This window comes from Zootoca vivipara, chromosome 1, assembly GCF_965207765.1.
Source record: "Zootoca vivipara chromosome 1, rZooViv2.hap1.1, whole genome shotgun sequence".
NCBI classification, from domain to species: domain Eukaryota; kingdom Metazoa; phylum Chordata; class Lepidosauria; order Squamata; family Lacertidae; genus Zootoca; species Zootoca vivipara.
The window spans coordinates 3,881,642-3,907,779 of NC_142582.1; the positions used below are offsets into that span (position 1 = coordinate 3,881,642).

Below are 26,138 nucleotides of genomic sequence, written 5' to 3' on the forward strand. Positions count from 1 at the left end.
CAGTGTTATTGTAGCTACCAACATGAGTTTGACCAAACTGCGGGAGGCAGTGCAAGACAGGCGTGCCTGGCGTGCTCTGGTCCATGGGGTCACGAAGAGTCGGACACGACTAAACGACTAAACAACAACAACAAGCCCCCCGGTTCCTTTGTTGTTTAAACTAATACATACACGTCCCCTTATAGCTTCCTACTACAATGCACCCTGCTCATTTTAGAGTCGTATGCTTTGCTTGGCCTATTTTCTGCTACTCCAGCCAGTGAGTAAACATCAAAGCACCCAAACATACCATTTAGTACAAGGAGCCCAACACAACATTTAACAAAACAGGATCTTGGCTCACTGTCCTCTGTCTTGAGTGCCACTGATCCAGCTGCCATTTGCCCCAAGGAAGCAATCAGACTTCTGACATGATTCGCAGAATGCCTGTTTTAACCACATCCCTGTTTGCTTCATTGCGTTCAGACTTTATTGCATTCCAAAGGAGTGTATAGTTTACCATGTTATGCAACGTTTGTGGAAGTCCTGAACTTGCTAGAGAAGCATTCAAGTAACTGGAATAAGAAGTCAAACACCCTCCTGCAGTTAAAGGGGGTGGGGGCAGGGTTCAAATTTGGATATTTGTTTGTAATGCTTTCAGCACAAGCTTTTCAACCAGAGAGTTGCTGCTCGTGGTCCTTTTATTCCCTTAAAGATCTCTGATGAGAACTAGGCGGCAGCTCTGACTTAAATTTCTTCTGGCACTTCAGATTGAAGTCTTTAGGAACCTTCCCTCTTTACGAACCAGACCTGCATGTGGAAGCAGCTATAAAGGTACCCGGCTGGATCTTCTGAAATATCAGTTGATAAATATGATGTATGACTATTTTTCCTTAAAAACCCAAATCTGGAAGAAAGACACTTGATACTGATCCTAGTTTTATTTGCATCTGACTCTTACCTTTCAGATGTTACAACATGATGGGAGTATTGTTTGCCTCTGAGAAATTCAGAGATATCTGGCCTTTTTACAGAGGCTTCCAAGGATCACCTAACTGGGGGGCGGGGGCGGGGGCGCTACCCTAAGAAGTCTAATGCACTCGGAACAAACTATCCTGTTTTTTATACTGTTGTTTTTTGTACTTAAGTACTATGTAAAAGCAACAGAGAACTGCAGCTTCAATAACTAATAGCACATAGATCCAGCCCTGGCAATCACAACCAAGAGCTCCCATCCCAAGTACATGAATATGCAAAGGCACACCCCTTTCTCCCTAGGCTCTGGCTATCCTGTTGAATATTTGAATAATGCAGTCCCTTGGCACAGAGCTTTTGCAGGATTGTAAGCATTCCAAGGTGTCTCCTGCGTGAGTAGAGGTTGCACGTGGCATAGTGGTCAGAGTGCCAGACTAGGACCTTGGGAGGCCAGAGTTCAAATCCCTGGTTTGACCGTGAACTTCACTGGGTGACCCTGAGCCAGTCACTGCCTCTCAGCTTATCCTACCTCACAAGGTTGTTGTAGGGATTAAGTGAGGAGCTGGGGGAAATCATGTTAAGCCACCTTGAGCTCCCTGGAGAAAGGGGTATAAATGCAACAAACAAAATGTGTGCAAGCACCAATCCTGAACAGATTCTGGAGTTTGTCTTTAGCCAAGTGCCCCCAGGCTTACCTCTCCAATGGTCCCTGTGACATACTGATCAATAGCGTTAGAGATTTCTGCTCTTTTCACTCCAGCTTTGAACTTCATGGAGAGCACCCGTGGGTGATGCCTGAGCCACCAGTGGTTTGCCTTGTCTCCAGCCAGTCGGGTGCAGTGGATTCGGGACTGCTGCCCTGCACCAATGCCAACCACCTGAAACAGACAGAGCCCTATAATTATTGGGAGGAAGGGCAAGCTTCCATGGGCACCTTTCCCTAAGAAATTCACTCAAGGCCTCACCAGAAAAGCCAAACGTTAAACAAACTGTGTCACCAATATGTACCAGTTTAGAAACAAGATTCCTGAAGATTACACACCCGCCGGGGTGGGAAGCAAAATATTTGCTAAGTTATCAAACAAGACTGCTTTTCCTTCAATAATCCATGTAATGAGCCAAGGAAAAGGGAGCACTCAAGTTACGAGAGTTTCTAGGTATCTAGCTTGCTCTGGGAAAGCAGTTGTACTGCAGGGTCTGAGACGAGCTGTTCTTCAACGTGGGAGTCCCAATCACTATGGAGAAAGCTGTAATATTCTCTACTACGTTGTAAGCTATCTAACTTTCCACTAGTGCTACAGACTTCATTGAAATGGGGAGATGGCGCAGGAATTTAAGGCAGCCAAAGAGAGTCAATTCTGGCTGAGTGAATAGGTGTCACTGGCCTAGAGAAGGCTCACTGCAGCCATGAAGCTCTGGAAAAAATTAGGGACCCCAACCCAAAGGGGGATTATAAAGCTCTAAGATATTTCCTTGGAATTCAGTCTTACCAGGTTCACTAGGACCACAGGCTGTGTAACCTAATGCTGTCCAGCATTATATGAACTTGTCCACGTAAGCAAAACAACATATAGGATAATTGTCAAAGGTTAGATTTGCAAGGATGGAAATATACAGCTCTGGAGAAGTAGGTAAATTTCTAGCTGAAATTTATTCGTTACTTTAATACAATTTTGTAGACTGCTTGATTGCAAAAAAAAAAAAAATCCTCCGCAAAAACAAAGAAACAAAAACCCCCACCATTTTGGTTTACAAAAATGCTGGAACATATGATGATACAAGAGTAACACAGAAACTGCTGAGCATTTTTTTAAAGGGTTGGGGAGACACAACTCATAGGCCTCTAATGTTAAGGAGAAAGAAAGAGGGGGGCAAGCAGAGATACAGAATACCAACAGCCAAAATTTTTGATTTCCATTCACTATCCCGTCCCTGCATATTTTGTCCTGCTGTTGCCACTTTAGTTTTACATATATTTTCAAACATTTTTTTCCACAACAATGAGGACTAGAAAAGCAGGCTGAATCTAAATGAAATTTAGAAGGCAGACTGGATCCTCCAGATGCTATCCAGTCAGGAAGCCCAGCTGCGCAGGAGGGCAACTTCAGTCACACAGATTTCCACGTTCCCAAAGTTTGGCTGTTCAATATCAAGGCTGCCTCCTAAGTCCATTCAATATTAAAGTCATTTGCTTGAGGCATCTCTTTTGGCAGTGATGCCTTGGGGCAGGGAGGATGCGGAGGCAACGGCAGATGTTGTCCGGATGGTGGTGCTGTGGTCATTGGGCCAGAGGAGCTCCAGGGGAGCTGTGGCAGCCCCACAGGTAGACACAACGCTGCTGCTGCTAGATCACAATTTCCCCCCTTCCCCCTGCCCCTTATGGAGGCACTTATACTGGGACGACAGAGGATGAGATGGTTGGACAGTGTTCTTGAAGCTACGAACATGAGTTTGACCAAACTGCGGGAGGCAGTGCAAGACAGGAGTGCCTGGCGTGCTATGGTCCATGGGGTCACGAAGAGTCGGACACGACTAAACGACTAAGCAACAACAACAATACTGGGCATTGCCAAAGCCAGAAAGAATTAACTGGTGCAGAAAGACAACTTCTTCAACTAGGCTAATGCCTTCCTGCTTAGTAGCAAATCCAGTTTCTTCCTATCTAAATTCTACCTGCCTGCATGTGCTCAATCTGAAGCAGAAATAGCAGCAATCCATCAGAAAACCTATGTATGTGAAGACAAGTTCTTAAGAAACTAGTCTACTTCAAACGGCTGTACTGTAAATCCACTTATAAATCCAGAAAGCGAAATGGGGGGCAAATTACCCTCACGCGTGAAGTCTGGCCAGCAAGCTTCTTTTAGCATCCAAAGTTTTTGTGGTCTCAGCCCTTCTAATATGCTGTTATATCTATCTAAAACGCTCAGGGAAAGGTCATTACATAATTTATTTTACAGGTGGGCTGGAGAGCAGTTCAGCAGACTGACTGGAGAGGATACTTTTAAGAAGACACATGTTTTATTTTGCCTATAGCCAAGAGCAGCCTTACACCACCCTCCCTCTCTCTACAGACCAGCACTCACAGCGAGAAACGTTAACCTAAAATCAGGTAATTACCAATGCAATCAATAACAATTTCCCTCCTCATTTTTCCCAGGGTCCGCAATTATAGAAATTACCAGTTATTATTATTATTCATTACCGCACTCCTATCTAGCAGCAGGGCTTAATAATGTTTACTGAAAGAATAGCATATGGCACTCTAAAATACAATTTGGGTGTAGAAATTATGATTGTTGGGATCAGGAGTCAAGAGACCAAATTCAAATAGCCGTTCGGCCACAAAGCTAATGGGGTAGCCTTGGGACAGTCACATCTTTTCAGCCTAAAACTACCTCCTGTTGTGAGGATAAATTTGTGTCTGTATATGTGTTGTTGTTGTTTTACGAACCATGCATTCTGTTCTGAGCACCTTGAACTAAAGAGACAGAATAAAAATCTAAACAAATCCAGGGAAAGGTTACAGGTAGGTAGCCGTGTTGGTCTGAGTCGAAGCAAAATAAAATAATTCCTTCAGTAGCACCTTAAAGACCAACTAAGTTTATATTTTGGTATGAGCTTTCGTGTGCATGCACACTTCTTCAGATACACTTCTTCAGATACGTGTATCTGAAGAAGTGTGCATGCACACGAAAGCTCATACCAAAATATAAACTTAGTTGGTCTTTAAGGTGCTACTGAAGGAATTTTTTTTATTTTTCCAGGGAAAGGTGTAAACCTCATTCTAATGCAAATGCAATGAAGACTCAAAACCTGTGCTATAACTGTCACTCACAACCCTGCACTAAGTTAGATAATAATGCCAGTTCCATGCTTAGGCAGTGCAACTCTATCCATTTTACTCTGAAGCGATCTCCATATGCTCAGATCAATCTTACTACTGTAGATTAAAATTCTGAATTCATTTTAAGCCTGTATTTAAAGGGCAGTAAAAGGCTATTCTTACTACCTCCAGTGCCAATGCAACAGGGAACTCAGTGAGCAAATAGCCTCTTAAGTTAAGCGACAGTCATCAGGGAGGTGGCCTATCATCTCTAATGGCCAAAACTCAAGAGTTTGCATCATCCATATGGATTTCATTTTCAGCTCAAACAAAATAAAAAAAAATCCTTCCAGTAGCACCTTAGAGACCAACTAAGTTTGTCATTGGTATGAGCTTTCGTGTACATGCACACTTCTTCAGATACAGTGGTGCCTCAACTTACGAATTTAATCCGTTCCAAAGGTACCTTCGTAGGTCGAAAAATTCGTAAGCCGAAAGGCGTCATTGGAAACGGGATTTCCCATAGGAATGCATTGGAAACGGAAAAATTCGCAAGTCGAAGCAACCCCATCTAAAAATTTGCAAGTCGGAAAAACCCTATCTAAAGCCACCGCGGTTTCCATTCGGATGTCGAGAAATTCGTAAGTGTGCGGCCATTTGCCCCATTCGTAAGTCGAAAAATTCAGTTGCCGAGCCGTTCGTAAGTCGAGGTACCACTGTACCCACTTCAGCTCAATTATTTTTGGGGGTTGGGCCTTCATTCTGCTATGTTAAAAACAGGTTGGGGGGCACTTTCCACTCTCCTCACCCCCACCGTCTGCAGTATTTTGGGACTGTCTTCCTGTTTCTGCCCAAGGACAAGCTCTTTAGAAAAGTTCCTTGCTGGGTCAACAGGCCTGGCCACTGCCTCAAACTTTCCAGCTTGGCTAGGCAGCATTTACCAGATGTTAAAGCCCTAAGTCCAAGGCCAAACTGAAAGAAATAAACCATTTGCTGTCTTATTCCTACAGCGATTTCACCTCTTGCCAGAATCATTTTAAAAACAAAAATAAGGATCGTTCCCCAATGACAGGGAATGAAAAATCTGGACTTGTGTCCTTTTTTTTTTAAGCAGCCAATGAATAATATGCTCCTAGCTAACAAGACAGCCACTGGCATTACACAACATTAGGCTTGTTTAATATTCCTCAGGGGCTGCACAATGAATGGATTTACAGAGTCCTGCATGCTAGGCAGCTGTAATGTTCTGCCTGCTCCATTAAAAAGGTCTTTTGCCTAACATGGCTTCCCCACTGGCTTCAGTACTGCATTGAACCTCAGTACAAGCTGATTTTACACATCAAACAACACTCTTCATCTTCACAACAAACAAGAGCAGTACAAATGCTCTGTCTATGGCAGTAGCTCTCAAAGGGCATGCCTTGCCGCACTGGTGAACCAGGAGGGGGTGGTGAGTGCAGTGAGTGCAAGGGCAATCAGAGAAACATTCCAACATTTCAGTGTAGTATAGTATCAACTTTTTTGTGAAAAAAATGCAAATATGTATATCTTTTTAAAATGAGAGCTAGAGCACTGGCTGTTTTTCTACAGTTCTCCACAACATATTGTTGTGAACAGGGATTTTGAACTCGTGACGAATATGAAAGATCAGAAAAGAGAAAGGCTTCATTGTGTTGAAGAGATGAGTTTGTCTCAAACTATACCTAATATAAATGAGATTACTGATACTTAAGGCACAGATGTAAGAGGCTCGTTTATTTTGGAAAGGATTCATGTTCTTATGGAGCTGCATTGTTTTATACTTTCTGGATGTCTCATGACCATATTATATAGCAGTTGTGTTCTGTGTTATAAATCAAGCATTGCTAGGAGTTGTTTCTTTGTGTTTTCCAATGTATTTCTTATCAATAAAAAAATCTGAGCTAATTTGTATTCTGAAAGTGCAGCCCTGAGGAAAAAAGTTTGAGAACCTCTGGTCTGTGGTGTTTGATTTGTTAATTGTTGCTCCTTCGTAGTTTGTAGTCACCGAGTGAAAGAAAAGGTGTGTGAAGTTGCTTCCCTTCCAAGCAAAGTGTGCTCAGGATCCTGTGTGAGCCTCTACACTCAAGGAGTCATGCGGCAGAAACCACAACTCACTCCCAGCGCTGCTCCTTAATGCTGCCCCCCGGCAGCTCCTTACAGCCTCCACCTTCAGATCTGCTCCCAGGGCCAAAAAGCTTCTTTACCCCTGCATTATAAGGTAAAGGGACCCCTGACAATTAGGTCCAGTCGTGACCGACTCTGGGGTTGCGCGCTCATCTCGCATTATTGGCCGAGGGAGCCGGCGTATAGCTTCCAGGTCATGTGGCCAGCATGACAAAGCCACACGGAAGCGCCGTTTACCTTACCGCTGTAGCGGTTCCTATTTATCTACTTGCATTTTGACGTGCTTTCGAACTGCTAGGTTGGCAGGAGCTGGGACCAAGCAATGGGAGCTCACCCCGTCACAGGGATTCGAACCACCGACCTTCTGATCAGCAAGCCCTAGGCTCAGTGGTTTAACCACAGCGCCACCTGGGTCCCTCACCCCTGCATTATAGTTTCCACCAATTCCCCAAGCCACATGCAGCCCCTAGAAAATCTACCTTGCTTTGGTGGTGGCAAAAATATAGGTGGCCGTGGCCAGGGGACGGGGTGGGTCTACAGGAAATTAGCAAAAATCCCAGCAGGGGTTTCCGTTGGATGTGAATGGAAGCAGTCCTTCTGTCCCCGGAGAAGAACAATTCAGGATCTAAAGCTATGTGCTTCTATTACCTTTATTGCTTCATAAGCATTCTGGGTTGCTTAGCTTATTATCTGCCTCTCGCCTGAGTAACTAAATTTGAACACCATGATTCCTAGTAAGGGGGAAAGCAGCAAATCCTGTCAGCTCTGAAGATAAAAACTCAAGGGGCACTTAGGGCTCCCTCCATGCTTCCCCTTGGCCTGTGCCTAGAAAGCAGGGGGGGGGCTCTGAGCTGTTTCCCCCTTGCCCTGCACCTTTCCCAGTGAAAACCTCTCTTTAGCTCTAAAACGGAGCCAACATCAACCCAGAGAAAACCCCAATTGCCATTTGCTCCAATTGAGTACTAAAGAACTTAGTACCATATTTCTCCAAAAATAAGACACCGTCTTATATTTATTTTTCCTTGGAAAAAACCACAGTGGCTTATTTTCAGGGGATGTCTTATTTTTTTAATTAAGTATGGTACAGTTTAACCTGAGGGACCCAGGTGGCGCTGTGGTTAAACCACTGAGCCTAGGGCTTGCTGATCAGAAGGTCGGCGGTTCGAATCCCTGTGACGGGGTGAGCTCCCGTTGCTCGGTCCCAGCTCCTGCCAACCTAGCAGTTCGAAAGCACATCAAAATGCAAGTAGATAAATAGGAACCGCTATAGCGGGAAGGTAAACGGCGTTTCCGTGTGCTGCTCTGGTTTGCCAGAAGTGGCTTTGTCATGCTGGCCACATGACCTGGAAGCTATACGCCGGCTCCCTCGGCCAATAATGCGAGATGAGCGCGCAACCCCAGAGTCGGTCACGACTGGACCTAATGGTCAGGGGTCCCTTTACCTTTACCTTACAGTTTAACCTACAAGGTTAAACTGCCTATCACTATGGCTTATTTTCGGAGAAACAGGGTACTCAGCTGAATACTAAGGAGTACAGTCTCTTCCCTGGGGAAAAGAGTGGGGACAAGGGGGAGTGCGGATAAGCCCTCAATATCAGGAGCTGGACAATAAAGAAGCACATCAGAAGGAGCCGGGGGGGGGGGTCATGGCACACCCACCTGAAAGTTAAGGGGCTGCCCAAGGGCTTGTTCATTCTGGGTGTAGCCCTGACCTTTAACATTTACGGGAGATTTGCCATAGATTTCAATGGCTCTTGAATGGTGCTAAAAGTGTACAGCCAGCACTATGCCAGCCAGGTACAAGGTGTATCAAAAGTACCCAATGGAGAGCTGCCATTTCAGGTCTGAAGGACTTGTTTGTTGCAACAAAGAATCTCAGTGTATTCTAGTTAACTCTCTTGGGATGTTTGCAGAGACTGCAACAGAATACAGCCCTCGTGTGCGTCAACTGAAATGACGGTATAAACAGTTCAATCATTTACCCGGAGAAGAAACAGAAGCAGGATTAGAATCCTAAATTATTCCAGAAGCTCCCCCCCCCAACTTGTTTTTCAGCTTAGCCTAGCCTCTGAATAGCCCCCTGAGCACATAAACAAATCACAGGATGAAGTCAACTAAGAGTCTTTTGACACAGAGAAAAAAGCTCATTATGTTGCTATAACTGCTACCATTAAAAAAAGTGTGTGGTGGGGGCCGAGGTAGAAGCCCAACATCCAGAGAAAAATAAGCCCAGTTCAAAATGTACCATACACAAACAGAATCAAAATGTACACCATTTGCCCCAAATAGCAAAGGGGAGTCTTCCTTCTGCTTGAAGCTGAATGGAGTCTCTGACTTCCTCAGCATCACAGATGGCACAGTCATTATTGCAACGCTCCTACAATGGAAAATGCAGCTGCCACTGCAAAGGCTCCGGAGGCTGATCAGCACAGGAAACATCAAGGAGGGATGCGCAACACTTTTCTTGAAAGGGAGCAGCGGCAAACATGCTTTGTTCCTGGACCAGTCCTATTTATTATGCTTATGGGGAGGACATGAGCTTGAAATGTCCTGTGAGACCAACAGCTACAGCCCATGAGGCTTCTCTGAAGCATATTAAGAAGACCAAAATTAAAAACTGTTCCACCAGCGCTGCACCAACCTCCTCGCCCTTCCTGGGAAGCAAGTGACGAAGATGCTGGGAAGCTCCCACAATCTCTCACCTTGTAAGGTTACAGTGTTGATAAAGCACAGGACCCAAGGCCACCACCCTAGACTCCTTAGGAGAGCAGTACTAAATAAACTGGAGTCCTTGGAGAGTTGAGAAAATCAAATGAAAAGATTCCAAGAAACTTAAAACTTTTAAAAATTTAATCTACTACCTGGCCAGAGTTCTTGAAATCTTTTCATTTGATTTCCTTAGGAGAGCAGAGCAAATTGGCAAGTTACTTCAAAAAATGGAAAGGTAAAGGACCCCTGGATGGTTAAGTGCAGTCAAAGGTGACTATGGGGTTGTGGCGCTCATCTCACTTTCAGGCCGAGGGAGACGGCATTTGTCCACACAGTTTCCCTGCTCACTAGAGGATTTCCTGCCAGTCTGCCCCTACCGGTAGCAGCACTTTAATGTAGGGAGACATATTGAGATTTATGGCCCAGTGGCAGTGAGCCTGTATGGCACCACCACAAGCGAGTCTCCTTGCAAAGGCAGGAGACCTCTTTCGTCAGCAGATTGGTCCCAACAAGCCAAACCATCTTTAGAAGGACAGCAGCAACTCAACAGGACTCAATATCCCAAATACAGTTTCTAGCTCAACATCGCCACTCGTAATTGTGGGCAAGTTCAGAACTGGAAAGTATGCAGAAAGGTCTGTCATGCACTTGAAAATAATAAACAAGAGGTGTGAAGGGGAACTCTTCCGAGGCATGCAAGTAGTACTCTTAAGTCTCATAGGGGAGTAAAGAAGGCAATCCCTAGTGGAAAAGAGGAAGCACTCTTTGTGCATGTAAATACACTCAGATGCCGGATGAAGACAGACTGCAGTGACAGTGTGCCGTAAATGGTTTGAAAATACATTCACTGCATACGGAGGTATTTTGTCCATCATCACCCACTTTGCCGCTGGCTTCAATATAGTAAACACACACAAGGGAAATTTTGGAGTCTGTGAGCCAGGGAACATAGAAAGAGGTGGGAAGGGATTTATGGGGAAGGATGTATCAAATGGAACTTAGCAAAACTTTAACTGCAGGCTCTGCAGAAAGATGCACTTGTATTTGTTTCACAGCACCAAGTTTCAAAAGCTGACATTCTGGCCAGTAAGTGCAATGGGATGATCTCCCTTGAACATTTCCAAGCATTTACCTGTCCATTCTTGGCATAGCAAACCGAATTAGACTGGGTGTATTTGACAGCGATGCTGGCAACAATCAGATCTCGGATTGCTGGCTCGGGCAGCTGAAACAACAAGAGAGAGGCGGCTGTGAAGGTGTCTCTATTAAAGTAATGGAAATTGGCTGCAAAGGCAAAAGAAAAAGAAAAACCCACTTCCTAAGCAGCGCTACTCAAGACATAAAACTGAAGATCAGGGCACTTACTTTAATAATAACTGTTGTGAGTCTTTACTCTAAACACTCTGCAAACCAATTATCTTCTATAACCTGAGTGGTGAGATGACTGTTGAGTTAAAATGAAGGCACAAGTTTCTTTCTAGAAAAATCTAGGTCGCCTTTAGGAGAATTCCCCTGCAGAGCAAGGCAGTTGTCTCCATGAGACAGTGCCATCTCTTAACCAGCCCTGTGTGAAGTCTCTTTCTCCTGACAGGGCTGCCTCTTCCCTGCAGAAGACCAATCCAGTGAGGGAGACCAAGAGGGGAGCTGAGAAGAGATGGGGCTGGGGGCACTGTTGGGGGGGAGTGACATTCATTCCCAGTAACAACACTGAGTTTCCAGAAGATGCTAGAAGCCAGGGTGTCTCTACACATGCACTCTTCTGTACTGGCTGGGGAAACCCAGCCATAATAATAATAATAATAATAATAATAATAATAATAATAATAATAATAATTTATTTATATCCCGCCCATCTGGCTGGGTTTCCCCAGCCACTCTGGGCGGCTTCCAACAGAAAAATAAAACACAGTAATCAATTAAACATTAAAAAGCCTCCCTGAACAGGGCTGCCTTCAGATGTCTTCTAAAAGTCTGGTAGTTGTTTTCCTCTTTAACATCTGTTGGGAGGGCGTTCCACAGGGCAGGCGCCACCACCGAGAAGGCCCTCTGCCTAGTTCCCTGCAACTTGGCTTCTCACAGCGAGGGAACCGCCAGAAGGCCCTCGCTGTTGGAGCTCAGTGTCCAATGATGGCAGAATGATGGAGGTGGAGACGCTCCTTCAGGTATACTGGACTGAGGCCATTTAGGGCTTTAAAGTTCAGCACCAACACTTTGAATTGTGCTCGGAAACGTACTGGGAGCCAATGTAGATCTTTCAAGACCGGTGTTATGTGGTCTCAGCGGCCGCTCCCAGTCACCAGTCTGGCTGCCGCATTCTGGATTAGTTGTAGTTTCCGAGTCACCTTCAAAGGTAGCCCCACGTAGAGCGCATTGCAGTAGTCCAAGAGGGAGATAACTAGAGCATGCACCACTCTGGAGAGACAGTCAGTGGGCAGGTAGGGACTCAGCCTGCGTACCAGATGGAGCTGATAGACAGCTGCCCTGGACACAGAATTGACCTGCGCCTCCATAGACAGCTGTGAGTCCAAAATGACTCCCAGGCTGCGCACCTGGTCCTTCCATCCTTCCAGATGGGCAGGGTATAAATAATAAATAATTATTATTATTATTATTATATTACTGGGCATTTAAGAAATGTTTAGTCTAAACTCTTTTCTCAAATTGTGAAGATGTGGAGACGGTCTGGCAGCTTTTAGGGCCAGGTCTGAGCATTAAGTTTAAACTGTGCCTCTATCTGGGCTCTAGTAGAGGCTTTGTTCTGTATAGTTTGCAACAGCCATGCTTAAAACTGACCGTAAAGACTTCTGTCTGTACTCAATATTTCCTGTGATTTATTTCTACCCTCTGTGCTATCGTAGTCTTGGAACTCCCACATGCTGTGGAAGCTGCGTGATTACTCTACTGAACAGCGGGCCAGGTACTTGGAAGTGTGCTGGACCCAAAGATAGCTGCATGCCAAACCCCAACAGGTTATGGAAATATCCAACAAGCACTCCAAAGGTGGATTTTCAGATGAGCAAGTTTCACCAATATAGAGAGTAATTGGCTCCTGCTTCGACCATCCTCACTACATATAGGATCTCCAGCACATGTCCCCAGATTTCTTAGCATCCTTGTATTAATAGTGAAGATGGACAGTTTAGTGACTGACACCACGGCATGAGCATAACTCTAAACTGCAGCAGAGAAACAAGCCCGGGGAAAGCAGGCAACCAGTGATGCTTAATGGCAACCTGATTCTTAATGGCAAAGTGTTCTGCAGAGCCACCTGCTGATCTGAAGTGGTAATGCACCAACAGGTTGGGCGCCTGCTTCTCTTGGGTGAAAATGACGAGGTTCTGAATGGGCTTCTGGACTTCTTCAAAGGAGAGGTGTTTGCCGGGGGGGGGGGGGCGCGTCATTGGCCTTTGGAGAGGACTGGTGCCATTATTCAGAACTGATTCTTGGTGTTCTGTTCTATTCAACTCAAGATAAAGCAGGATGGAATCAGAGAGCGGTATGTGCAAAGCCTGAGTTTTGCCACTCAATTATATACTGTTAAGACTGAACCATTAAATGGTCTCAACATAGCACTCTTAATTTCCGTTCCTGACAGGAGCATTGTCAGTCAGCTCTCCTATCAAGGCACCTGTGAGGGACAGGGGATATCGCGAAGTCCCTCCCCTCCTGAGTTCAAGCCCGTCCCCGAGCAAAGGGGAAAGCAGGGAGAGTTCCGATTCCAGTGGGGAAGCAGGAAGTCGTGTCCGAGGCTCAGGCAAGGTAGAGGAGCCAGGGTCCCAGGTGGGACAGGAAGGGGCAAGTAAGGGGGGAAGACCCATCCCCCCAACTCCAGAATTACGCAGGAAGAGGAGGGGCAAGAGGATGGGTCTGCCAAAGCTTTTGTGTTGGAGAAAGACGCGCCAAAAGCCATTAGGAGGTTCTGAAACCGACTGACAACATCGCTCCGTGTAAATAGCAATGACTTGAGCACTGTAAATACGCAGCACCAATAAAAGAATAAAATGCAGAGCTGCGTAGCGTCGTTACTCTGAAGTAGTCCACTCCGGCCACTGTGACAGCAACCTCCTAATCATTTTTGGGCTACTTTGGAGTTGCCGGGATGAGCGTGTCAGAGGCGGAGAAGTGGCGGCAGATCGCTGAGCAAGCCCAGCTAGAACTGCAACAGCTGTCGCTGCAGGCGCAGGGAGAATTGAAGGCAGCTAAAGAGGAGACTAAGAAGGTCCAGGACGACCGGCTACAACTTGCGGAACAGGTGAGAGAGCTCCAGGAAAAAGAGCAGCATTTAAGGGCGGTGGCGGTAGACCTCCAAAACAAGCTGGATGCAGAGAAAAACAAGGCGGGAGGGGCACCCCAAGTCCAAGTGCTGCCAGGAAGGAGAGCCGGGACCCTAGTAAGCAAGTTCAATGGAGACCCGAAGGAGTTTCAGGGCTTTGAGACTGAGATTGTGTATGCTCTTGAGCTGCACCACGATGAGTTCCCTGATGATGAGCACAGAGTAGCGTTTATTGTGGAGCACCTTACAGGGGCGGCCAGGGAGTGGCTAAGACCGTTAATTGCAACAAGGAATCCTTGCATGAAGAATGTCAAACTATTTCTAGAAGGTTTGAAAACGATGTATTCGTCCGATAGTCATATGGACCAGACTAAGGAGGAACTTCATAATTTACGCCAAGGAAATATGACAGTTCGCGCGTATTGGGCGAAATTCACCATGCTGGTGCACAGATTGGGGTGGGATCTGGAGTCTGCCCCAATGCAAGCGGCGTTTTACTTGGGGTTGCATGAGGAGGTGAAGGATGAGCTCTCGAGAGGTCCAAAGCCCAGTAATATGGATCAACTGAGCAAAGCGGCTCTGGCGGTGGGGGTGAGGCAGGAATCCAGATGGAGCGACAAGCAAGCAACGCGCGCAAAGCGGGCTTGGTTCCCACGGTCGCAGGAGAAGCCACTCCCTCAACAACCCTTTCAAGCCACGCCTGGGGCCAGTCAGGACCAGGAACCCATGCAGATTGATAGCGCGCGCGCGCGGGCTTTTCAAACCCCAGCGGCGCCAAGACGCAAGGAGGGAAGGGGTGGGAATTGCTTTCTCTGCAACTCCCCCCAGCATCTCGTCAGAGACTGCCCACATCGCAGGGAGTGGCAAGGAAAGGCGGGAACGGTTGTGCCCTCCCCCACTGACGCAGCACCACAGCAGGGAAACGGGAAAGCCTGGCTGCAGGAGACAAGGGGCGGCAGCCAGGCACAGTCAGCAGACAACAGCCCCAGCCCACCCACCCGCACAGAGAGGAGCAGAGCCAGCCCACCCCTCCCAGAGCAGGAGTGGTTCTAGAAGTGACGCTCACGCTCCCAAATGGCTATCCATTGACGGTCCTCGCCCTAATTGACAGTGGTGCCTCAGCCAACTTCTTCTCGAGAAACTTTGCAGAAGAGCACCAGATCCAGCTTCTGCAGCTGGATTTTCCTCTGCACGTGGCAACCATTGACGGCAGAGAGCTGCTGGGAGGGGCCATCACTCATCAAACCCCCCCCCATGAGAATGACGGTTGGAAGGCACTCAGAGACACTGGCATTCAACGTCACCACCATCTCAGACCCCCCAATCGTTTTGGGCATGAGCTGGCTGGCGCGCCACGACCCCTCCATAAGTTGGCATCAGAGATGCATCACTTTTGGATCGGACTTTTGCCTGGAACATTGCATGCAGCACCAACCAGGGGAGGGGCCTCCGATAGCCACGGTGGCCACCATGCACGTCAAAGGGGGTGAGGCGATACCCAAACCATACTGGGACCTGCAGGAGGTCTTCAGTGAAGCGGAGTCCGACCACCTGCCCCCACACAGGCCTTTTGACTGCCAGATCAACCTGGTGCCTGGGGCAACTATACCCCCAGCCAAGCTGTACGCCATGTCAGACCAGGAACTGGAGGATCTGCGCGCTTTTATCGACAAGAACCTCAAGCGGGGGTTCATCAGAGAAAGCAAGGCAGCAGGGGGCAGCCCGGTCTTCTGGGTGGACAAGAAAGACACGCAACAGCGCCGTCTTGTGGTGGATTTTAGACGGCTGAATTCGGTGACAGAGCCAGTGGCTTTCCCCATGCCCAGAGTGGATGATCTCCTGACAGCGGCACGCAGAGGCAAGATTTTCACCAAGCTAGACCTGAGGGGGGCGTACAACTTGATCAGGATCCGGGAAGGCGATGAGTGGAAAACCACGATGTTCACGCCTCTGGGCTCTTTTGAATATCTGGTGATGCCCTTCGGGTTGCAAGGGGGCTCAGCATGCTTCCAGGCCTTCATGCACCACGTCCTGGGGTCCCTACTCTTCAGGAAATGCTTGGTCTTTCTGGATGACATCCTTATTTACTCCAACGACCCAGTGCAGCACGTGAAGGACGTCAGGGAGGTGTTACAGCGCCTGAAGGAGAACCACCTGTATGTGAAGCTGGAGAAGTGCAAGTTTCACACCAAGGAGGTGGACTTCCTGGGCTACAAGCTGTCAGACAAGGGGCTGGCAATGGACAAGGACAAGGTGCAGACCATCCTGGACTGGCACAGCCCCAGGACGCGCAAAGATGCCCAACGCCTACTAGGCTTTGCCAACTTCTACAGGAAGTTCATCAAGAACTTCTCTCGAGTTACGGCTCCCATCACTGACTGCCTGAGAGGCAAGCAGAAGTTCAGGTGGACACCAGAGGCGCAAGCAGCGTTCGAAAGCCTCAAGAGGGTGTTCGCCTCAGACCAGAACCTGTTCCACGTGGTTCAGGACGCGCCCCTACGCATTGAAACAGATGCTTCTGATAAGGCTGTGGGCGCCATTTTGTTGCAACTGGACGCCAACAGAGAGTGGAGACCCTGTGCCTTCTTCTCCAGGAAGTTGACCCAGCCCGAGCGAAACTACACAGTTTTTGATCGGGAACTTCTTGCGATCCACGCGGCGTTCCAGCACTGGAGACACTTCCTGGTGGGCGCCAAGCACCCCATCCAGGTGTGCACAGACCACAAGAACCTGGAGTTCTGGAGAACTGCCAGGGTGCTCAACCAGCGGCAGATACGGTGGGCGGAGTTCTTCTCGAACTTCAACTTCTCCATACACTACATCCCAGGAGAGCAGAATGTCAGGGCGGATGCCCTCTCCCGCAAGCCAGAGTACATGGAGGAGGAGGCGCCACCAGCCCCAAGGCACATTTTCCCCCCGTCGGCATGGTCCTGCGGAGCAGCAGTGGTGAGCGAGGCAGAACTCACAGCACTGACGGCAGCGGATGAATTTGCCAACCGCATCTTCAGAGAACTGAGAAGGGGGAGGGAGCAGGCAAAAGACTTTGCAGAACGCAGAGGGCTGCTTTTCTACAAGGGTGCGCTGTACCTACCCACCACCCAGCTTCGACGTACGGTCCTCAAGCAGATGCACGACAACCCTACAGCGGGGCATTTTGGAAGGGACAAGACCACTCACCTAGTCATGAGACACTTCTGGTGGCCAGGGGTGAGGGAAGATGTTCGAGACTATGTAAGGGGCTGTACCACCTGCCAGCGGGCGAAGGTGGTCAGAGCAGCGCCACCAGGGTTGCTGGAGCCCTTAGCCACACCACACAGGCCGTGGGAAGTGGTGTCCATGGACTTCATCACAGATCTGCCTTCGTCCAGGGGTAAGACTGCAGTGTTGGTGGTGGTGGACCTCATGTCCAAAATGTGTCACTTTATACCGTGTGCCAGGGCAGTCTCGGCAGAAGAGACAGCCAAACTGTTTGTTGATCACATTTTCAGACTGCATGGATTACCTTTAAGGGTTATTTCGGATCGTGGCCGCCAATTTGTTTCCAGGTTCTGGCGGCGGCTCATGAACCTCCTGCAGGTGGAGGTCAGCTTGTCGACGGCTAGACACCCGCAGACCAACGGACAAGCGGAGAGGGTCAACGCCATTCTGCAGCAGTACCTGAGATGCTACGTCAGCCAGCGGCAAACGGACTGGGTGGATCGCTTGCCACTAGCAGAATTTGCCTACAACAATGCAGTGCACGTCTCCACAGGGGTGTCGCCCTTTAAGGCCAATTACGGGCGCGACCTCAGATCTTTCCCAGAGAGGGAGAGGGAGGAGGAGGAGGAGGGCCCACAGGCTGAGGATTGGGCAGAGGAACTGGAGACGGTGCACCAGCAGCTCAGAGAACACTTGGAGAGGGCCAAGGAAGCGTACAAAAAGGGGGCAGATCGCCACAGGCGACAAGGGGAGGTCATCAGGGTGGGGGACAAGGTGTGGTTGTCCTCGGAGGGCCTTCCCACCAGAGGGAGGTGCAAAAAGCTGGCACCCAAATGGCTGGGCCCCTTCACGGTCACGCAACAGGTCAACCCGGTGGCATACAGGCTGGCACTGCCAGAGGACATGAGGGTGCATCCAGTGTTTCATAGATCGCTGCTGTCGCCGTACAGGGAAAGCAGCAGGCTCAGAGACAGCGAACAAACCCCCGAGGGAGGGGGGGAGCGGGAAAGCAGGGAGCAACTCAATGAGGCCACGGCCATCCTGGATTCAAGGTGGGGGGTGGGGGGCCTGGAGTACCTCATGGCATGGGAGGATGCTCCACCGTCCCAGAATGAATGGGTTCCCGCCACTCAGATACAGGAGGAATTCTTGGTGGAAGAATTTCACGCCCTCTTTCCCCACAGACCCAAGCCCTGGCACATGGAAAGGGAGGGGGAGGAGGAGGAGGCACGGGAGAACAGCTCACCATGGCGCTGGGAAGCGGAGTTTGAGGAACCAGAGGATGAGGTATGGGTGTCGCCAAGATCCACCCAGTCAGAGGAAGGAGCAGATTGGCAAAACATTTTTACCCCCACCAGCTCTGACGCCACGGACTTTTTGGGATTCCCGTCCTCCCAGGCGGAAGGGGGGGGCTCGCAGGACTGGGGGGAGGTGTTCACACCAACGGGCTCGGAGAGCACCGAGTTTTTAGGCTTCCAGTCGTCACCGACACATGGGGGGGGCCTGGGGAGGGGTGAAGGAGAGCTTGGGAGGGGGGTGGATGTGAGGGACAGGGGATATCGCGAAGTCCCTCCCCTCCTGAGTTCAAGCCCGTCCCCGAGCAAAGGGGAAAGCAGGGAGAGTTCCGATTCCAGTGGGGAAGCAGGAAGTCGTGTCCGAGGCTCAGGCAAGGTAGAGGAGCCAGGGTCCCAGGTGGGACAGGAAGGGGCAAGTAAGGGGGGAAGACCCATCCCCCCAACTCCAGAATTACGCAGGAAGAGGAGGGGCAAGAGGATGGGTCTGCCAAAGCTTTTGTGTTGGAGAAAGACGCGCCAAAAGCCATTAGGAGGTTCTGAAACCGACTGACAACATCGCTCCGTGTAAATAGCAATGACTTGAGCACTGTAAATACGCAGCACCAATAAAAGAATAAAATGCAGAGCTGCGTAGCGTCGTTACTCTGAAGTAGTCCACTCCGGCCACTGTGACAGCACCCTTTCCTTTTCCTTTTCCTTTCCTTCACTTACACTTTTATTTTTAGTAACGATGTTTTTGAACAGAGATCGGTCTATCACGCCATCGTTCCTCTTCTGCATCAGGTGCAATCCAAACAGAGTGCGGATTTCATTTTCATCCGGCTCATAAGCTGGGTCCATCTAAAAAGCAGGATTCTGTTCTTAATGCCATGTCGGTTTAATACAGTTTCCCTCATCGCTTATTGTTAATGAAGTACTACACCCCACCCCCACCCCCACTCTAAAGCACCTGCTGAAAAGCAAGAGCCAGCAAAAGGTTTACCAGAAATGTTCGACTCCCATGAATCCATGGTCCTCACAAATGCCAAAATACACTTCAAAACAAGCAGGGGCGTCTTAGGCTTATATTGTGCCTTGGCACAAGGACCCCTGCTGCGCCCCCACGTTTCCCTCTGGGCGGGCAGCAGACGGCTGCCTGCTTGGCAGAACGGAGGCTCCGGGTAGCCCCACAGCAACCCCGGCAGCACGTGGAGGAGCAGCGGAAGGAGGAGCGGCCACGGACACACCCAGGAGGAGCCCGTGCCATGCTTCCCTTCCTCGGCGCTGTTGCTGCTGCGCTCAGGCATGGGCTCCTGGCGGCGAGGAAGCAGCGGCGGCAACTCCGAGGCTCGCACCCGGCCATGGCCCTCGGTGCCCAGCTGCCTCCTGGCAGCCCCCACACGGGCTCTCTCGCAACCGCATGCTGCGAGGGGCTGGCAAAGCGTCCGTCATGGTGCCCCTTGGCATTTTGGCAGCTCCCGCCGCCATGCCCTGAGGGTCCCGTTCGCCAAGGGGGAGCCGTGGAAGGTGAGAGGCAGCAGCCGCCTCCTCGGGTTGAATAGGGAAGGCAGAGGACGCTGCCTTGCTGTGCGCTTAGCGCGCTCAGAGGAGGACTTGGACGCATAGCTGCCAAGTTATCCCTTTTTTAAAGGGATTTTCCCTTATGCTGAATAGGCTTCCTCGCGAGAAAAGCGAAAACTTGGCAGCTATGCTTGGACGCGATGCCGAGGGCAGAGGGGGCTTGCCCTTGGCGGCCGGCCAGCTCCTGGCAGCCCTTGTGCACTGCGAAGGTCTGGCAAAGCGCGCACGTTGCAGCATGGGGGAGGTGGGGGAGGGCGGGAAGCTGATACGGAAGGTGCCGTGTCCAGCCTCCACCTTTTCTGTGGCAACAGCAGGCGCAGGCTGTAGGCGGCGGGGCGCCGCGACTTGAGCCGGCGTGCAGGGAAAGGAGAAGCAAAGTCACGCAACTCCCCCACTCGCTGGGGCGCCCCTGAGAGGCTGGCGCTGTGGCGCAATGCGTCAGTAGCCCCAATAGGAAGGACGGCTCTGAAAACAAGCAAGCAGCACCTGCTGAAAGTTCTGTGTTGCGGCTTCCCAAAGTGTTATTCATCTTTCATGGTTTCTCGCCTCCTTCTCTTAAACTGACTATGACTGCAGTCCTAGAAACATTTCAGTAGGGAGCAAGCCCCAATGAATGCACTGGGACTTGTTCCTGAGTAAAAATGTGATGGGTTACCCCCCCCCAAGCACACATATTGAAGGGTTTTGTATAAAAAAATAGCAGTATTTTTGGCATTTTATTTCTTTGCAGAACTTTTGAGTGCAAAATCTGATTGGTCCTATGTAAGTTGGGAGTTCTTCCACGTTGGGAGATTTGAAACAGGAACTACTTTTAAACCATATGCCTTGGATGAGAAGCCATTAAACCCTAAATTAGGGGTCAGCAAACTTTTTCAGCAGGGGGCCGATCCACTGTCCCTCAGACCTTGGGGGGGGTCGGACTATATTTTGAAAAAAAAAAAAATGAACGAATTCCTATGCCCCACAAATAACCCAGGGATGCATTTTAAATAAAAGGACACATTCTACTCATGTAAAAACACGCTGATTCCCAAACCATCCGTGGGCCGGATTTAGAAGGCGATTGGGCTGCATCCGGCCCCCGGGCCTTAGTTTGGGGACCCCTGCCCTAAATTGATGGCAATGTTGCATTCATTACCTTTTGGACCACAGCCATTTTGTCAGGTTTTTCTTACTGAAGGTTTTTTTTTTTCTTACGGTCAGGTTTTCCTTACTTCTTAGTGTCTTATTAAACCATCAGTGCACCGAATATAAGTTTATATTGCAAACTACAAGCATACTGTATGGAAAACAGTTTGGAATCACTAAAATGAGTCTCCTCAACCTAAGAGGCAATTTTAAGAAAAGCCATTGCACTTTGAGGTTTTGAGATGTGATGGAGTATATATCTTTAACGGTTTTTGCTTAAATATCACGCTTTAAAAGTAAATTGAGGGAGGGAGCAGGGAAGTCTGGATATACGTGGATATGACTGAGGAGTTGAGAGAGAGAAATCAGTCGTCATATTCACATGTCCTGTAGCAGTTCAAACACTAACCTGGAGTACACAGTAGCTTCCATTTTTCTTCTTGGATAGGATTTTGAGGGCTTCGTCATCATACCCTGGAGCCACAATCCCATCAGATACCTGTATGCACAACACATTTGCAATAGATTCCCTTTTTCTATTGGATGAGTCACATATCTTCTCGCTTATTACTGTATATTCCTGCGTATAAGACTACTTTTTAACGCAGGAAAATCTTCTCAAAAGTCGAGGGTCGTCTTATACGCTGGGTCGTATTTCTTATACGGCAAGTACATCCCAAACTCTATATTTTAACTGGAAAAGTTCGGGGTCGTCTTATACACCCAGTCGTCTTATACGCCAGAATATACGGTAAGCAGAGGCTACTGGACCATGAAATCCTAAAACTTTACCCCTCCCAGCCTTCTGTATGCCCACCTGCTCACTTAGGATTGCAGCCCCACCATGGCGTAATGCCTAATTTCTTTTATAATTTAGATACTCCGTCGCATTGCAGAGCTTTTATGTTGGCTTGTCTAAAGGCATTTTCCTCAACTGTATTGTTTGGAAGGTTTCAAAAAAAATCCCCTTCCAGAACAGATTCAGAAAACACCAGATACAACACGTCACATAATCTTGGATGCCCTCTTCTCAACACCCATTGCAGAGATCTCCTAGTGGCTCCCTTACAGCTCAAAATATCCACTATAACCCAATACCTGTTGAGGGAATCTATAACCCAATACCTGTTGAGGGATGATACTCCCGAAACTACCAAGATTGTTTCGGGATATTTAGCCGAGATTTTTAAAGCTAAATCTAAAGTTGTCTGATTTATTCAGCAGTGGCTAGTGAGCCTTTTATATTATATTGTATGTGTTTGGATTATTAATATATTTGGATGACTTTGTATGATTTTATTGTTTAAACCTATGCCAATAAAGGTAAAAATAATAATACTTAAGCCACTCTAGAATGTCCAATATCTTAACAGCAAACTAAATTCTAAGGTAGTGCCAGTCCTATTGTAGCCAGAGCAGAACAGCCACAAATGGGGGGGGGGTGCCAGCATGCTCAAGGCACCCTTAAGGGAGTGATTGCCAAAGCTGCCCAATAAGGAGTTAACCCTTTCAGTGGTCAATGAATCCTGCCTGACATTTGGGAGGGGAAAGGTGCAGAAAACTGAACTGAAGATTTTGGAAGACTACATAACTGCTAGCTTCCTAGCACCCTGGACAGGATCCCTGCCACCACTACTGCGACATTTTGTTGCAGGTTCCACTGGTAATTACAGAAGCCTAAATCCAAGCAGGCTAACTCTGGCCTGCAGGAGGGGCTGGCCTGAACCTTTTTTGGGGGGGCCAGAGGGACAGCCATGGATTTGTTAGATGGCCTGCCTTTAAAACCAAACCAAACACAAAAACACAACTTAAAACAAATGCTCAGCCTGAAAAAAAAATCTCAGTTGGGATTTCCAGCTTGTTTAACAACCTGTCAAACAGCCTTAGGTATCTCCCATGAGATATAAAACAGAAATTGATCAGGGGAAAAGAGGCATAAAAGTTAGGTATAACCCTATGTCCAAAGGCTTAGGAGTATCAATTTAACAAAAGGGGAGAGGGAGAGAAAAAAGATCAGTTCAAGAATATGTTCTTTATTCTCCAAGAAGTGCACATAGTTAGGCAAAATGATTAGTACGGACTCCATCTCATCTGCTGCTTTATAAAAAATCAAGAGGTCACAGGCTGAAAGTTTTAGGTGTACAATTATGCTCTTGGTGGCTCAAAGTTTGACAACTGGCAGTCGTGACCAGTTATTCTGGATCCATATTTCAGAACTGCGAAGAGGAGAGGGGATTTCTTTTTTTGTTTTTTAATGGCAGATGGCAGGGGTTTAGCCAGGCATTGCTCTGGCTACAAAGGAGCAGTCTTCAGTGCTCAGCGTTCTTAGGTTCTGATCAACAAAGCTTCCCAATGCCTCTGTGTACTTTAGAAACTCCTTCCTCCCAGCCATTCCCTTGGACTCACTTCTGCCCTTTATTGCAACATGGGCAAAACCCAGACCTAAAGGTCCAGCCTTCCACGCCCTACTAGGGGGTTTAGGGTTTCAAGATCTGGGCAGGTTCCCAGGGCAGCACAGAGATTAGTGAGGAGGACAGGGGGAGAACAACGCCCATTACAAATAAATTATATGCAACAAAATCACTACCAACCACCTTATCCCTTCCCCACCATCTACTCTATGGTCATATAGTGGGCCAGGCCAACTCCAGCCATAGTGACCAGAGAGGTGCAGAATGCCACAGGGACTGACCTCTCTGGAAATAATCTTCGCTGTGGGGACATCACAGGTGTCAGAGAGAGCAATGAAGTCACCAAAAGACGACATCCTATCAGCACCTGGGGGAGGAAAGTAACATTTCATATGAAAGGATGTCATATGGAGGAGGGAGAAAGATTGTTTTCTGCTGCTCCAGAGAAGCGGACACGGAGCAATGGATTCAAACTTCAAGAAAGAAGATTCCACCTAAACATTAGGAATAACTTCCTGACAGTAAGAGCTGTTCGGCAGTGGAATTTGCTACCAAGGAGTGTGGTGGAGTCTCCTTCTTTGGAGGTCTTTAAGCAGAGGCTTGACAGCCATATGTCAAGAATGCTTTGATGGTGTTTCCTGCTAGGCAGGGGGTTGGACTGGATGGCCCTTGTGGTCTCTTCCAACTCTATGATTCTGCACCAGAAAGGTCACCTACCAGAGTCAGGGATCCCAGAAATTAGCTTCTTAAGTGTAGAGCTCAGTACCAGGTGCATTTACTTCTGAGTAAGTCCCAATGCATTCAGTTCTCCTCACTCCCTTGGGACTTCTGGCAGCCCAAGTTACCCAGGTGGCAAGCCTACTGAACATTTTCCACATCACCGTATTTATTTTTAGGTGGTTTGCTGCAGCATGAAGAACCAATTGTCGCCAAACCTGTGTGGTACTTGCCAGGCACCACAAGTTAACAAAATTGCTCAACTAGCAGAAGAATCCCTTCTCCCTGGAGCTCTTCTGTCTGTTGCCAGGAGCCACAATGTGGAGAAAATGTCCAACCAGTCTGGGGCCATTTCCAACAGATGGGGCACCGCTGCCCCACAATGTCATGCTATAAACAGGGGGAAACATTAATTCTACAGAGGGCAGTAAGATCAAAGGCATGGATGCAACCCTGTTATGAAAACCCAGGCTGGATCTATACAGATATAAAAAAACACTATTAACAGAAGCTATGGGGGGGGAGCTCCCAAGGCAATCTGCCATTGACTTTGGATTCTGCTCTACGCCATCTGGTGTCACATTTTTATAACACATTTTAACATTATAAATTGACCCGAGATGCCGAGCCCCTGCTCACCTCTTGCTCGCGCATATGCAGATGCCAAGGGCGTCAGGGTGTGGTGTATGTCGTGCACCATACAGACCTGAGCTTCCTCTTCAGTGAGAGGTGTGCCAACAGCTGCACCTGGTAGGCAAAAGAAGTAAAGGCAGCAAGAAGAGCTTCATCTCTCGACAGTGGTTGTGGCCAATGGGAGCTTTGTAGCCCAACATCTGGAAGGGCCACAGGCCTACAGATGCAATACCATTTGCGTATGGCACTCCCCACCTCCAAATATCAGAACCTGAGTTTCAAAATGCAATTCCATTATTCAAACTACAAGAAAGAAAGAAAAGACTAAAACTGGAAAAGACTGCCTTGGAAGGTGGTGGATTATCCTCTCATAGAGGTTTTCAAGCAGATGTTGGATGGTGACTTTTTGGAGAAGCTATAGCGGTAGATTTCCTGCATTGGCAAGGGGCTGAGGGACCTTTGAAGCCCCCTGCCAACTCTATGCTGCTCCAAGAAAGAGAAGCGCACAACAGAGCTCCAGCTCACCTTTCTGTTAAGCATCTCAGTTCTTCTGGATAGGCCTTTGGTGCGTCTTTGCAGATGTAACACAAGAAATACACAATGCACAGCTGGAGAAAGCCAAGCAAGTTAACTTGGAAGCAAGTTATACTTGGAAGTCAGAGTCTTACCTGCTGGACTGACATGTTTGAAGGAGGCTGCGGCTGGAATGCCCAAAGCCTGTTTGAGCTCCTTGACCAGCTGCCAGGCATTCAGAGCATCACACAGGTTTATAAACCCAGGAGAGCCATTCAGAACTGCAGGCAGAACATAAAAGTAAATTCAGTCATAAAGGCCATTCTTATGCAGGGAGCACCAATAGCCAAAGCGGAAGGCGCCATTCAGTTTAAGAACAAAGTGTTATGAACCATTTCTCTTTGCTTTTAATCCTACCAGTGGTAAACACAAGGGGAAAGAAAGAAAGAAAGAAAGAAAGAAAGAAAGAAAGAAAGAAAGAAAGAAAGAAAGAAAGAAAGAAAGAAGAGGACCCCCCCTCCACTTTTACATTAACAAGAGCAATGAACGAAACATCTGAGGGCTTGAAGAACTTGACAACATTCCAACCACTAAACCACACTGCCTCCATCAGTAGCATTGCTGAGAGTCAGGTGAAATGTAGTGCCTAAGAAATGGAGGTATAGCTTAGGAAGTTCCTGCTCCTAATCTCATCTCTTTTACCTTTTTTGAATGCAATGAATAAGTATTGTTCTTTGCAGTCTGTGATGTGGAAATGTCAATTCTGACCCATCTGATGG

The 26,138-nt window shown here is 48.1% G+C and overlaps 1 protein-coding gene across 3 annotated transcripts in view; it reads right to left on the bottom strand.

The window, feature by feature from the left end:
* The window catches only part of ATIC (5-aminoimidazole-4-carboxamide ribonucleotide formyltransferase/IMP cyclohydrolase), a 42,085-nt gene that overhangs the window by 2,301 nt on the left and 13,646 nt on the right, over nt 1-26,138 (bottom strand). For all 3 annotated transcript variants that reach the window (XM_035139040.3, XM_035139050.3, XM_088666914.1), the window contains exons 8-14: nt 25,515-25,640; nt 24,853-24,960; nt 23,778-23,863; nt 21,495-21,584; nt 19,109-19,237; nt 10,764-10,856; nt 1,650-1,832 (exon numbers count right to left, since the gene is read on the bottom strand). In XM_035139040.3, the coding sequence (XP_034994931.1) occupies nt 1,650-1,832; nt 10,764-10,856; nt 19,109-19,237; nt 21,495-21,584; nt 23,778-23,863; nt 24,853-24,960; nt 25,515-25,640 (815 nt within the window). The remainder of the gene's footprint in view (nt 1-1,649; nt 1,833-10,763; nt 10,857-19,108; nt 19,238-21,494; nt 21,585-23,777; nt 23,864-24,852; nt 24,961-25,514; nt 25,641-26,138) is intronic.